Source organism: Dromaius novaehollandiae, chromosome 6, assembly GCF_036370855.1.
Source record: "Dromaius novaehollandiae isolate bDroNov1 chromosome 6, bDroNov1.hap1, whole genome shotgun sequence".
In the NCBI taxonomy this organism is placed as follows: Eukaryota; Metazoa; Chordata; class Aves; order Casuariiformes; family Dromaiidae; genus Dromaius; species Dromaius novaehollandiae.
In genome coordinates this window covers 32,825,353-32,836,390 of record NC_088103.1, presented here as the reverse complement: position 1 = coordinate 32,836,390, position 11,038 = coordinate 32,825,353, and the positions used below count along the sequence as shown (strand labels likewise).

The window sequence follows — 11,038 nt, the reverse complement described above, 5'->3', positions numbered from 1 at the left end:
AGGGGAGCAGAAACGGGCTCTTTTCAAAAGCCTCATCTGACACCTAAACCACAGGCCCGGGTCAAAGCTTTGTCTCCATTACGGTATGTCCCAGCTCAGCCTGGAAGGAGACTGTCCCCACAGGGCAGGGAGATGGCATCCACCCATTAAACAGGGAATTTGCTGCAAGAAGAAAAAAAGAAGAAGAAGAAAAAAAACTATTTCCACAAGACCCAGCTGGGCCTGTGGTCCTGGGGCATCCTCCCACTTCCCATCTCAGCCCCATCCTGCACCTCTCCATCCTTCAGCCTCACCATTCCCAGCCCCTCCCTGGAAAGCAGGCAGGCTCGTGTAGACTAATACAAATTTTTAATGCACATATTAAATAAATATTTCAGTCATTTAATATTAAATTTGTACACAACCAAAAAAAATCCTCAAGGAAACAAAAAGAAACAAACAAACAATCAAAAAGATGGGATGAAAAGTCACCCCTGGTCCTGGCTCCTATCCAGTGTCTTTGTTTGCCCTCCCCATTAACAATAATTGCTTTAACCCTTCGGGGAGAGGAGCAGTCCCAGGGCAGCGTGCTCAGAGCTGGGCTGGCTGCGGGTCTTCAGGCAAGAGTTTTTAAATAGGAAACTATGCTTCTGTCATTAGATTTTATTAAAAAAAAAAAAGAAAAAAAAGAAAAAAAAAAGAAAACCACCTCTTTCCTAGAAGGAAGGAAGGCAGTGTTTCTCAAGAGAGCAAACCTGAAAGAGACAGCTGAAAGGTGAAGTGTCAACCGTAAACTGAGCATTGTGACAAAAAAAGCCCCAAATGGCTACAAAGCAATTTTAAAACACTTTCTTTTTAATCTGAAGGATGAAAATTTCCATCTGATTGATAGAAAATAAAAATTAAAAAAATAAAAAAATAAACAAGTTTTGGTGAAGAGTTCACATTTTCCACATGGAAAAAAAAATACCAGTAACCAGCCTGTTCCATGGCAGTCATCACCTACTGCCTCACCTTAGTAGCTTAAAAATAATGCCAAGGATGCTCTCGTGGGTAAGAGGTACTGAGTCAATTCAGGACTTTCTCCAGGGCATCCATTCACCCCGTCCGCACCTTAGGAAAAATAGCAGAGTTGGGAAGCCAGCAGTGTTTTCTGAAGGATCCAAAGAGCTCCCAACAACCGCTCACTCAGCTCGAGACATAGGTACATTGGAGGAGGGAAAACATTCAGCGGTCCTAACCTGCAACGGGTGCTGTGGTCAGCCCCGATCAGGCAGTCCCCATGCATCCACGGAGGCTGCGTAAAGGACCCAGGAGTCCTCAGGCCTCCTCCGAATTTCGTCCCCTCCCCTTATTTGCTGACTTCTCCATCTTCTCTGGCAAGCATTAATTCAGTTCATTTCGGTATCATCACTGCTCTCAGATTTGGACATGATTTTTTGTTTTTGCTTGTTTGTTTTAAACGGCGATTTTTTCCCCACTCTTTTCCCCCTAGAGCTACAAAAATACAAAACAAAAACGCGACCCCAAACAGACTAGCACATTTCTAAGTGAAGGGATTTGCCCCGCTTCACAAGTCTTTGAACATTTCGTTTCTTTTAAAGCTGGAATACAAAAATAGAGCCTCTGTTCCTTTTTCTCTTTTTTCCTTATTTTTTTTGTAAAAACAAAACAAACCCCCAAAGTTATCAACAACTAGAGCAGGTATTTTTTTTCTTCCTTTCCCCCCCATCCCTTTCTTTTTTAGTAACCATACGGGAAAGTCTCTACTTATAGTCCGAGCTCCTAGGAGAGTCCTCCAGCGACAGGCGAGGGCAGGTCAAGGGCCCGCCTTGGCGCTGGAGTTTCTAGTCCTTTTACTCCTCCGGTTAAAAGGGTAGTTGAGGAACTCAAAGCGTCTGTGGGGCTCGGTGGTCTGGTGGCCCTTGGGAAGGCGCTTCATGAAGTGGACCTCGCGCTGGTGCTGCCGGGTCTTGGAGCCCTTGCGCGGGCGGCCCTTGCGGGTGAAGGCCATGTACCAGCCCTCGTACTTGGCGTTCTGCAGCGCCGTGTAGTTGTTCTCCAGGACGATCTCCGTGAAGACGCAGTCCTTGCCTTTGCCGTTGCTCTGAGCGGGACAGGGAGAGACGTTTCAGCATGAGGGGGCTCGGCCGGGGAGTTTCTTCTGGCCACCCCGCGCTGGACAGGCTGTGGGGTGGTTGGTGCTTCTGGGCACCTTTCCCACCTCTTCCCCTACAGGCCAGAATTGCCTCAGATCTACTTCTTCTTCGAAAGCTGCCATCCTCCTGCCACCCTCTGCCTGTCCATGCCGGAGCAGGCACTGTAGGCCACAGGGACAGATGCCACCCATCGTGAGCTCACGTCCCCGGTTGCTACCGCATGGTGCCATCCTTAGGCTCCCAGGACGCTGGGCACAGCTAGCACCGGCTGCAAGCCACCACGGTGCTTGATCCGGCCTTGGTTCCCATTGCACCCAGCACGGGACTTTTACCCATCCTAGGTGCTCCTGTCCTCTCCCCACCACGGACTGGGTTCCCCCACCGGCATGGCCACATGCAGACTCCCTCTGTCCCTGGGGCAGTTCGCCCACCCATCCCACCCCCCTCCAGGGGCTTAATATGGGAGGCAAGGGGCCGGGGATGCAGGATCCGTAGGGATGACGAAGAGCTGCCTGCAGATCCCAGGCTGGCCAAGGCGCCCAGTGGGACCAGGGAGGGGACGCGTGGTGGCCACACTGTCCATGAGACCAACCCTGGAGAGGACCCACAATGGCAAGTCCTCCTGGAAATTTGCCGCCCCGTGGGGACAGCGCAGGTCCCCCCCACCACCTCCCCCGGGGAGGGAGTGCCACGGCTCGGCAGGAGCGTGACTAACAGGCGCGCGACGGGGCCCGGCCTCAGGGCCTGCCCCACGGAGCATCTTCACATTCCTGCCGCTTGTACCATGTAATCGGGGAGAATAGCGGAGCAACCCGCCTATTTGTCCAGGGAGATAGGAGGAATGTGCCCCACGCGGCACCCGCTCGCCCCTCCTCGCTCCCCCTGGGAGGCCACGCGGACTCGTGCCCCCGCTACCCAAAAGCCCGTGTGGGCCGAGCCCCCAGGAAACCCCCCATCCCAGCCTCCCCATCCCCACGTATCACATGAAAGCTCCATCCCCTGCCAGGCCGGGCTGCCCACGGCATTTCCCCGGCTGCCTCTCCGGCGCCGGAGCCCCCCGTCCTACCTTGCCGATCAGCTTCCCTTTCTTGTTCATGCAGATGTAGAAGCCCGTGGCGGCCCCCTTGATGCGCACGCGGCTCCCAAAGGTGTCCGTCTCGACGATGAGCTTGGCTGGCGAGAGCAGCGGGGAGGAAGGAGAGAGCGAGAGGTCACGGGGGCTCGGCAGGCGCAGGGACGGGGACCCAAAGGCGCTTTCCGAGCCAAGGTGGAAATGGGCCAAAGATAGCCCTAACGCCAGGACATAAGGTTAAGAGCCAGCCTGGTCCCCTCTGCTCCACCACCGCGTCCCCACGTGACCTCGGTCAAGTCCCTGTGCCACCCTGCGCTGTGCTGGGGGATCACAGCGCTGCCTTGCCCACATCACAGGGCTCGACGGCTCCAGTGGCCTGAACACGTCCCGGGATGGGAGGAGCACACGCGCAGGCAGACGGAGAACAGCCCGGCCACCCCACAAGCCGAGGCAGGGCTGTGCCAGCCGGCACGCGGGAGGCTTCGGCAGCAGCCCGCACTGCTCTGCGGCTCCCTCCCGGGCCGGGGCTGCAGGAGGAGCGGTGACTTTGCAGCTGGCAGGGGAGGCGTGAAGGGTACGGCCGCCCTTTTAATGCCTTTCACCTTTGCGCGAGTCGAGAGGGCGTATTGATTTGGTCTCAATTTTTTAATGCAGGCATCGATCTACTTCTGAAGGAGCTATGCAAATCGCCGGGTCGATGGGCTGCCTATAAATAGACCTGTCACCTTCCATCCCCTGCCTCCGCCTTGGGAACCTGAGCCCCAGGGCCCATGGTCCCGGGGGACGGGGGAGGATGGGACGGGACAGCCTTGTCCCAACCGGCACTGCTCTGCGCCCGCACAGCTCCTCTCGCTCGGCTGGGACTCAGGCGGCTGCGCTGCAGCCAAGCACCAAAGGTTCCCCCCTGCCTGGGATGCAAACCCAGCCAGGACCGTCCCGGCTGCACCCTCGCTGCTCCCATCGCTTCTTGCCTCAAGTCGGCCCCTACTGCCTTATTCCTCCTCCCCGACCGCTGCACGGGGCTGCTCGGCTCCCCGGACTGCAGCTCGCACAGTCGCGGCTGCAGCATCCCGGCTCGCTCCTGCACCAGCCCTGCGCTGCTCAGCCACCGATTCAGCTCTGCAGCGGGCAGCCTGGCAGGGGGATGCTTTCGAAAGGCAAAGAAGAGGGCAAGGACACGCACAGGCTAAAATAACCCAGACCACTCTCCAGGCCAGCAGCAAACCCCACCGCCTCCCTTTGCTTGCACGGGGTCTGCGCCTGCGACGTCCGATGCTGCATCCCTCGCGCAGCATCGCGGGCACCACCCATGAATGAAGTGCCGAGACAGGGACCCCCGTTCATTGGGGAAGGGGGGGATTGATCTGGGAGTAAAAGGTTTGAGGAGAATTGATTTTTCTTTCCGAGAGCTCGAGCGAGCGCGGAGGGAGGGAGGGAAGCAGGCGAGCAGGGGTGGCCGCAGGACCAGCGAGCACAAAACCCAGCTTCAGAGATGCCCATCGCTCCCCTTTCTGCCTCTCTCAAAGGATGGCCGTGATTTACAGCCGGCCGCCGGGCTCGGCTCCCTGCCTACGGCTGTGCCGCAGAGCCACCCAGCCCGCGGCGCAGTGACAACGGGGACACGGGGCAAGCGCGACCTGCCGCATGGGCCAGCCAGCCCCGGCGAAACCCCAATTCCCCGGCCCCAAGCAGGGGGAAGCCCCGCGCGCACAAGGAAATAAATAAATAAATAAATAAATAAATAAATAAATAAATAAATAAATAAATAAGCGGCACCTCCCAGCCATCTCAGGGAGAGGTTTAATCCAGATTACAGCCGCTTTCAGCTTGCACCATGGCGCGAGCCCGGCCGCGCTGGCCATCCGCTGCTGCTCAGAATTAAAAAAAGTCAATCAAATATTGACAATTAAGACAGATAACCAAAAGCGCCGGGCTCGATGTTAAGTCGGCTGTAAAAGTGTCAGCGTGGGGAAAGGGGTCATCTGCAAGAATAAATCAACCCCCTTTTACACGCCCACCCAAAAAATTAGATTAAAAAAAAAAAAAAACAGAGTGAAGGGCCTGGGAAAGGGGGGCTTTCTTTTCCCCTCAAAAGTGGGTTTCTAAATGCCATTTTGGGGGAGTCTTTTTTTTCCTTCTTTTCAGGGGGGAGCTTAACATTTTCAGCTCTATTCTTTCACTTAAGTGACAGATTTATCCCACTAAAATTATGTTTCATGCTAAAACTTTGAAGGGAAAGTGGCTACGTAAATGCTGAAAAAATGCAGCGAGACACACTTGATCCCCCAACTGGACTGCGAAGAGGAGAAAGTATTCAGGAAATGTTAAAAAAGGTGAAAGTAAGAAGCGTTTTAATAGTTCTTCCAGACATGGGGGCCTCCCTGGAGATTCATATAGAACAATCCTGAACCTCTATTTTAACATTTACAGACTTGAAACTCTTTTAAAACTTTACATCTGAAAAACTGCTTGTTCTCTTTCTGCTTTAAATCAGCCCTCATTTTCCTCCTTAGTTCTTCAAATGCTTAACCTTTTTTATTATGTTTTAATAGAGTTTTTCAAGCCACCGCTAGTCCCCTCCTTCTGGCCTTATTTAAACCTGGTCGCTATTTAAATATGCACTAACTGCCTTTTAAAATCCAGGCATTAGAGGTCTAAAACAAGATGAGCTTTTTTTATGCTTTCGCTCGGGAAATTAGCTAAAGCCCTTTCGATCCAGAGCTGCTCGAGGATAAGAATAATTCATTTGGAAGATTAATGTTATATATACGGAGCACCGTGTACACGGACTCCAGGCTTCGCTCGGACTTTTGAAGTTCAGCATGAAATTTTCAGCCAAAGAAGAAAAAAAGAGGGGAAAAAAAGAAAGGAAGGAAGAAAAGTGTTTCTACTAATCTCCCCAAGCAAGAAAGGGAAATTGCAGCTAAGACCAAAGGAAAACAGTTGCGATTCCTACGCACAAGGCACGCGAGCGCAGGCACCTCCCGCGAGCACCCGGGCCAGGATCAGGCCAGCCGCCCCGGGCTCCCGGGGAGCGTGGCCGGGGCCCACAGCGGAGCGGGACCCGCTGACACTGCTGACCCTGGGCGGCGTTTGACCGTCCGAATGTGTCATTAAGGCGGGCGATCAAAGCAGCGGCCTCGGCGGCCCCCGGGGATGGGGGCACTGGGGGCTCGGGGAGGGGGTGCTGGTGCCCGCGCAGCCCCCCGGCTTTGTCTGGCGCCGGCGGCCGCTGCCTCACCGACCCTCCGCTCGCGGGGTTTGATTTGGAAAGGAGGCATTCAGGGAGCGTAGCAGGGAAACGCTGGTTTGGCCACTCCTGATTTAGGGAAGGTTTCCAAAGCAGCAGTGCATCCATTTGGGGGGGGCGGGTCTTGGGTTTCTCTTTCCTTCCCTTACCTCCAAGATTCGCAGCCCTGCAAAACCCCGTGCTGACGTGACTTGTGGTGCTCAGCAAGCAGCATCCCCGACCCCCAAGTCGGGTGCGAAACACGACGGCAGAGGAAGAGCCGGCCGGACCCCGGCCCGCGAGCACTGGTCCCTGCCTCGGCGCGGGCAGCACGCCCTCACCTCGAGTCCCGCGGCCGCTGACCCCCATGGTCTCCCTTTACAACCCCACGAGCCGAGCGATTTTAACGATTCTGGCTAACAAACAGGACGGAAATCATCAGTCGCTGTGAACACCTCCCCATCGTCACCGCCCCCCCCAGCGCGTGTCCTTACCGTGCACATCCCCATCCTCCGCCATCGCATTGATTTTCTTGTTGTCCAAGATCTGCACATGTTTCCCGCTGGTCCGGCTGTACAGCTGGTAGGTACGGACGAGCCGCCGGCTGAGCTGATCTGTCACCAGGCTCTGCTCCCTCACATGCTGCGTAAAATTAGGTGGGGACTGAACAGTTACCTTTAGGAAATTAAAAAATATACAACGCACCATTACAATCTCTACTCCTCAGAGGGGCGAATGGGCTGAGCAAAGATCTCTGGCCTCCGGCCGGGGTTTACTGGGCAGCCGGGCTGAGGCGGCATGGAGCCAGCCTTGCTGGGTGCCGCGGTGGTCCGGCAAAGCCTCCCGAGGAGAAGGAGCATTCATCAACGGGAGACAGGACTCGGAGCCCTTCACCGAGCCGGCTCCAGACGCGCCCTGACCACAGAGGTGCAGGTGACTCGCTGGCCCCGCCAGGACTCGGCAGTCCCAGTCGGCGCTGGAGTAACTCAGACAGCAGCCAAGGCCAGGCTCTGGAGGGCAGCTGGGGGAAACGTGCCGTGCGGGCAGCAGCTTTTCCCCCGAGGAAGCGAAGGAGCCGTCCCAGCCTCCATGCCCTCCGCGGGAGCGTGCTGCCGCTCCCCCTGCCCCGGCGCGCGCCCCAGCCTCTGCGCCAGCTCTTTCCACTGCCACCCTTCTGGGTCCCTCATTGCCTTCCAAACACCCCACTTTTTGAGCTCTCTTTAAATACAGAGCTCACAGATAAGGTAGAGCTGGGAGGTATAAGAGCTATAAGAAAACCGTGCCCCGGACTGGGTGTTTAGGGGCAGGAAAACCTAAGGACACTAACACGCGGCGCATGCAAATGCAGCCCCTCGTCCACAGCCAGCTGTTTGGTGCCTGCGGTGGGGCTTTTCCCAGCCCCGGCGCTCCGAACCCGTTAGCCTCGGATCGGCAGCTGAGCCCAGCACCTCCAGGACCCAGTCTGCCACTCCTGCGGTTAGGAGCACGCGCTTTAAATGATTTTCTCGGCCAGCCAAACCTACCCCCCGCCCCGGCTCAGCCGTGGCTCGCGGGCTTGCACAGGAGTCTTTTCCCCCCTTCGTCTCAAATCTCTCTTTTAAGTCTGGAAAGTTTCGCTTCTCCCTGACATTTATAAAGATGTATTCTGAGCAAATGTTGGGAGATGGCTCCTTTCAACATCACAAGGCTGGGACTACCCCCCGCCACCCCCACGTCAGATGGGAAGATTTCCTCCCGACTTCAACAACAACAGAAAAACCCCAATAAAAGGAAAAGCTGCTGCTCTCCCGAAGCTGACTTTATATAGATATCTCCCCTTGACAATGTCATCTCTCTCCCTCTCCTTCTGCTTGTGCATGTGTGTTTCCTATAGATGGTTTTTGGATAATGCGGCAGGATTCTCTCTCCGGCTCTGATGAGGGTACCATGTGGAGGAGAGGTCATTAGCCATGCTGCTATTTGGTCTCCATCTCATACTCCAAAATATTACAGCTATGTTTTTATACAACTGCTCACTCCCAGCTCTTCGATCCCTTTGCTTTTGGGCTGGAAACTCGATTTTTTTCCAAGTTTCAAAAGAAAAAAAGAGAGAAACCCCTTAGGAGGATTTTAAACAAAGCTTCTGCACCTGTGATCTCCGGGGAAGGGGGGCTTCGCCCCGGGTTTGAAAGCGCACCGCTCCCAGCGACGCGTGCCTGCTGGTATGCGGGTGTTGCACAAGCTCTGCCCGGCTGTTTAATCTATTCATGACACTTCTGTCTCTGGCGATGCAAACCAGCGATGCTGAAGTCTGACAATTTTAAGCCGAATCAAAACCTACACTTTTTAGTAAGGAAGGTGGGTTTTTTTCCCCCCCCCCCTTAATTCCACTTTGCTTTTTTGCGTAGGAAAACCACCCCAGACAAGAGGGAGGATCCACAGGGCGACTTGGGGGGGGTGGTGGGGGGGAATCCTAAAACTGCTTAAAAATAGCGCTGGGCAATTGCTCGGGAAGCCGGGCACTTCCTGCCGCGCCGCTGCAGCCCGCGGCCGGGGGAGCCGCTCCGCCCCGGCCTCTCGCAGCCCGGCGACTTTTGTCTCCCGGGTTTTAAGCTGTTCCCTCCTCCCTCCCCAGCCCCGAGCGCTCCGCGGCGGCCGCGGGGGGCCGGGTGGCAGCTTTCGGGGCGCCCCCCCTCCCCAAGGGGCGAACAAAGCCGGGCGGCGGGCGCTTACCTGGGCTTGCAGGCAGAGGACGAACAAGTGCATTAACCTGGGAGCGAGGAGAGAAAGCGGGAGAGAGGTGTGAACGGGGGGCTGCGGGCCCGGGCGGGCAGGGCCGGGTCTGCCGGTACTCACACGTAGCTGAAGAGCGAGGAGCAGGGGTCCATCGCGGCGCCGGTGCGGGGCGGCAGTCCGGGCCCGGCGGCGGGGAGCGCCCGGGGGGCGCGGCGCTGCCTCGGCTCCTCTCGCCCTGCCGGCGCGTCCTCGCCCCGAGGAAAGGAGGGCACAAGCGGCTACAGAGGGGAAAGGCCCCCGCCGGCCCGCCCGCCCGCCCGCCCAGCCCCCGGGGCGCCCGGCCGGCAGCCCCCCGCCGCGGGGAGCCCCCCGCCCCGCTCCGCTCCCCGGCCCCGGGGAGGGGAGCGCGGCCCCGGTGCCAGCCCCGGCACGCACGGAGGCCGGGCCCGCGGCCCCGGGGGCGGGCACGGCCCGGCTCGACCCGGCCCGGGGGGCGGCACCCACGTGCGCCCCGGCGGGGGCAGCGGGCACCGGGGCCGCCCGCGGGCGGAGGGCGCCCGGCGGCGGCGGCTCCCCCGCGGCGAGCGACGGCCCGGCCCGCCAGTACCTGCCCAAGCGCAGGGTCCCGGCCGGGCGGCTCCGGCTCCGCGCGGGCATCGAGGGCCCCCCCCGCCCCGTGCCTCGGTTTCCCCGTCTGCGAAACGGGGTTTCAGGGCGGGAGGGTTGGGGGGGTGCCCGGGCCGCGGTTCCCCCGCCGGGGGCCGCCGCCCGGTGTGGATTGGGGCAGAGCCCGCGAGCCCCCCTCGGGAGTGCGAGACGTTAAAAGGATTAACGGGGGGGGGGGCAGTTTCGCGAGGGAGCCACGCTGAGCAAATCCCCCCGCCGGGAGGGGGGCACCCCCGGGCATCCCCCCCCCCCCCCCGGGCATCGCCCCGACGGCCGGGCGGGCGCTTACCTGGCGGGCGGGCGGGCGCCGTCAGGGCCGGCGGCGCGGAGCCATGGGGCCGGCGCTCAGCCCCGCAGCCCCGGCAGGGCGAGCGCGGGCTGCATCGCGCCCCGGCTCTGCCGGCCCCGCCACCTGTTGCGCACCGGGGCGGGGGCTGCGCCGCGCGGCCCCCGGGGCCGGTACCTGGCCGCGGCCGGGGCCGGCGCCGCCTGCTCGGCGCTGAGTGACAGCTGCTAATTTGCCGGCCGGGCCCCGCTGCCGGTCCCCGCGCTGCCCGCGCCCTCCTTTATCTTATCAGAGCCCATAATTACAATTGCTATTTTGTTTCCTCGAATCAGCAATCAGCGCTATCTGCCGCCGCTGGAAAGGCAGCTCCTGTCAGCCGGCCTCTGAGTGACAGAGCGGAGGACCCGCGCCGCCGCACGCGCACACACGCACAGCCCCGCTGCACACACGCACACGCAGCCCTGCACGCTCCCGTGCACAGCCCTCCCGCACACACGCATGCACACTGTCCCCCTGCACACACATGCGCACGCACGGAGAGCTTCCGCCGCACGCCGCCCTGCTACACACACGTTACAGCCCTACACGCGCTCGTGCACAGCCCTCCTACAGCCCTTCATGCACACTCAGCCCTCGCGCACGCATGTCCATGCACGAGCACGTGTACATACAGCACTTCAGACACTTTGTACACAGCCCCTCCTCACACGCACGCACAGCCCCTATGTGCACATGCAGGGCCCTTGCACACACAGCCCTACTCGCATGCACACGCACAGCTTCGCACTCCACACGCGCCCCCTGCACAGGCTCACGCCTCTCCCTTCACCCTGAAACACTGCTGGCCGTCGGCCCTGGGCGCACACCCCAGGAGGGCTGTGACAGCCACGGTGCCCGGGGTTAAACACCCGCCGAACACACAGTGCAGTGAG

General features: G+C 58.9%; 1 protein-coding gene across 2 annotated transcripts; it reads right to left on the bottom strand.

Moving 5' to 3' along the window:
* Nucleotides 1–365: 365 nt before the first annotated feature.
* Nucleotides 366–9,382, bottom strand: FGF8 (fibroblast growth factor 8). 2 transcript variants are annotated; one of them, XM_026102858.2, is made up of 5 exons: nucleotides 9,275–9,382; nucleotides 9,152–9,188; nucleotides 6,934–7,114; nucleotides 3,205–3,311; nucleotides 366–2,086 (listed from the first exon to the last, which is right to left on the bottom strand). In XM_026102858.2, the coding sequence occupies exons 1-5, from the start codon at nucleotides 9,304–9,306 to the stop codon at nucleotides 1,799–1,801; spliced, it is 645 nt and encodes a 214-aa protein (XP_025958643.1). In that variant the 5' UTR covers nucleotides 9,307–9,382; the 3' UTR covers nucleotides 366–1,798. The 2 variants fall into 2 exon arrangements, with proteins under 2 accessions (XP_025958643.1, XP_025958644.1); XM_026102859.2 differs by having other exon boundaries at nucleotides 6,934–7,081.
* Between the last annotated feature and the right edge of the window lie 1,656 nt (nucleotides 9,383–11,038).

Coding starts and splice junctions, on each gene's coding strand:
- FGF8 (XM_026102858.2), bottom strand. CDS start 9,306: ATGGACCCCTGCTCCTCGCTCTTCAGCTACGT. Junction 9,189..9,274: donor TCCTCGCTCTTCAGCTACGT/GTGAGTACCGGC, acceptor CCTCGCTCCCAG/GTTAATGCACTTGTTCGTCC. Junction 7,115..9,151: donor TCCTCTGCCTGCAAGCCCAG/GTAAGCGCCCGC, acceptor AATTTCCTAAAG/GTAACTGTTCAGTCCCCACC.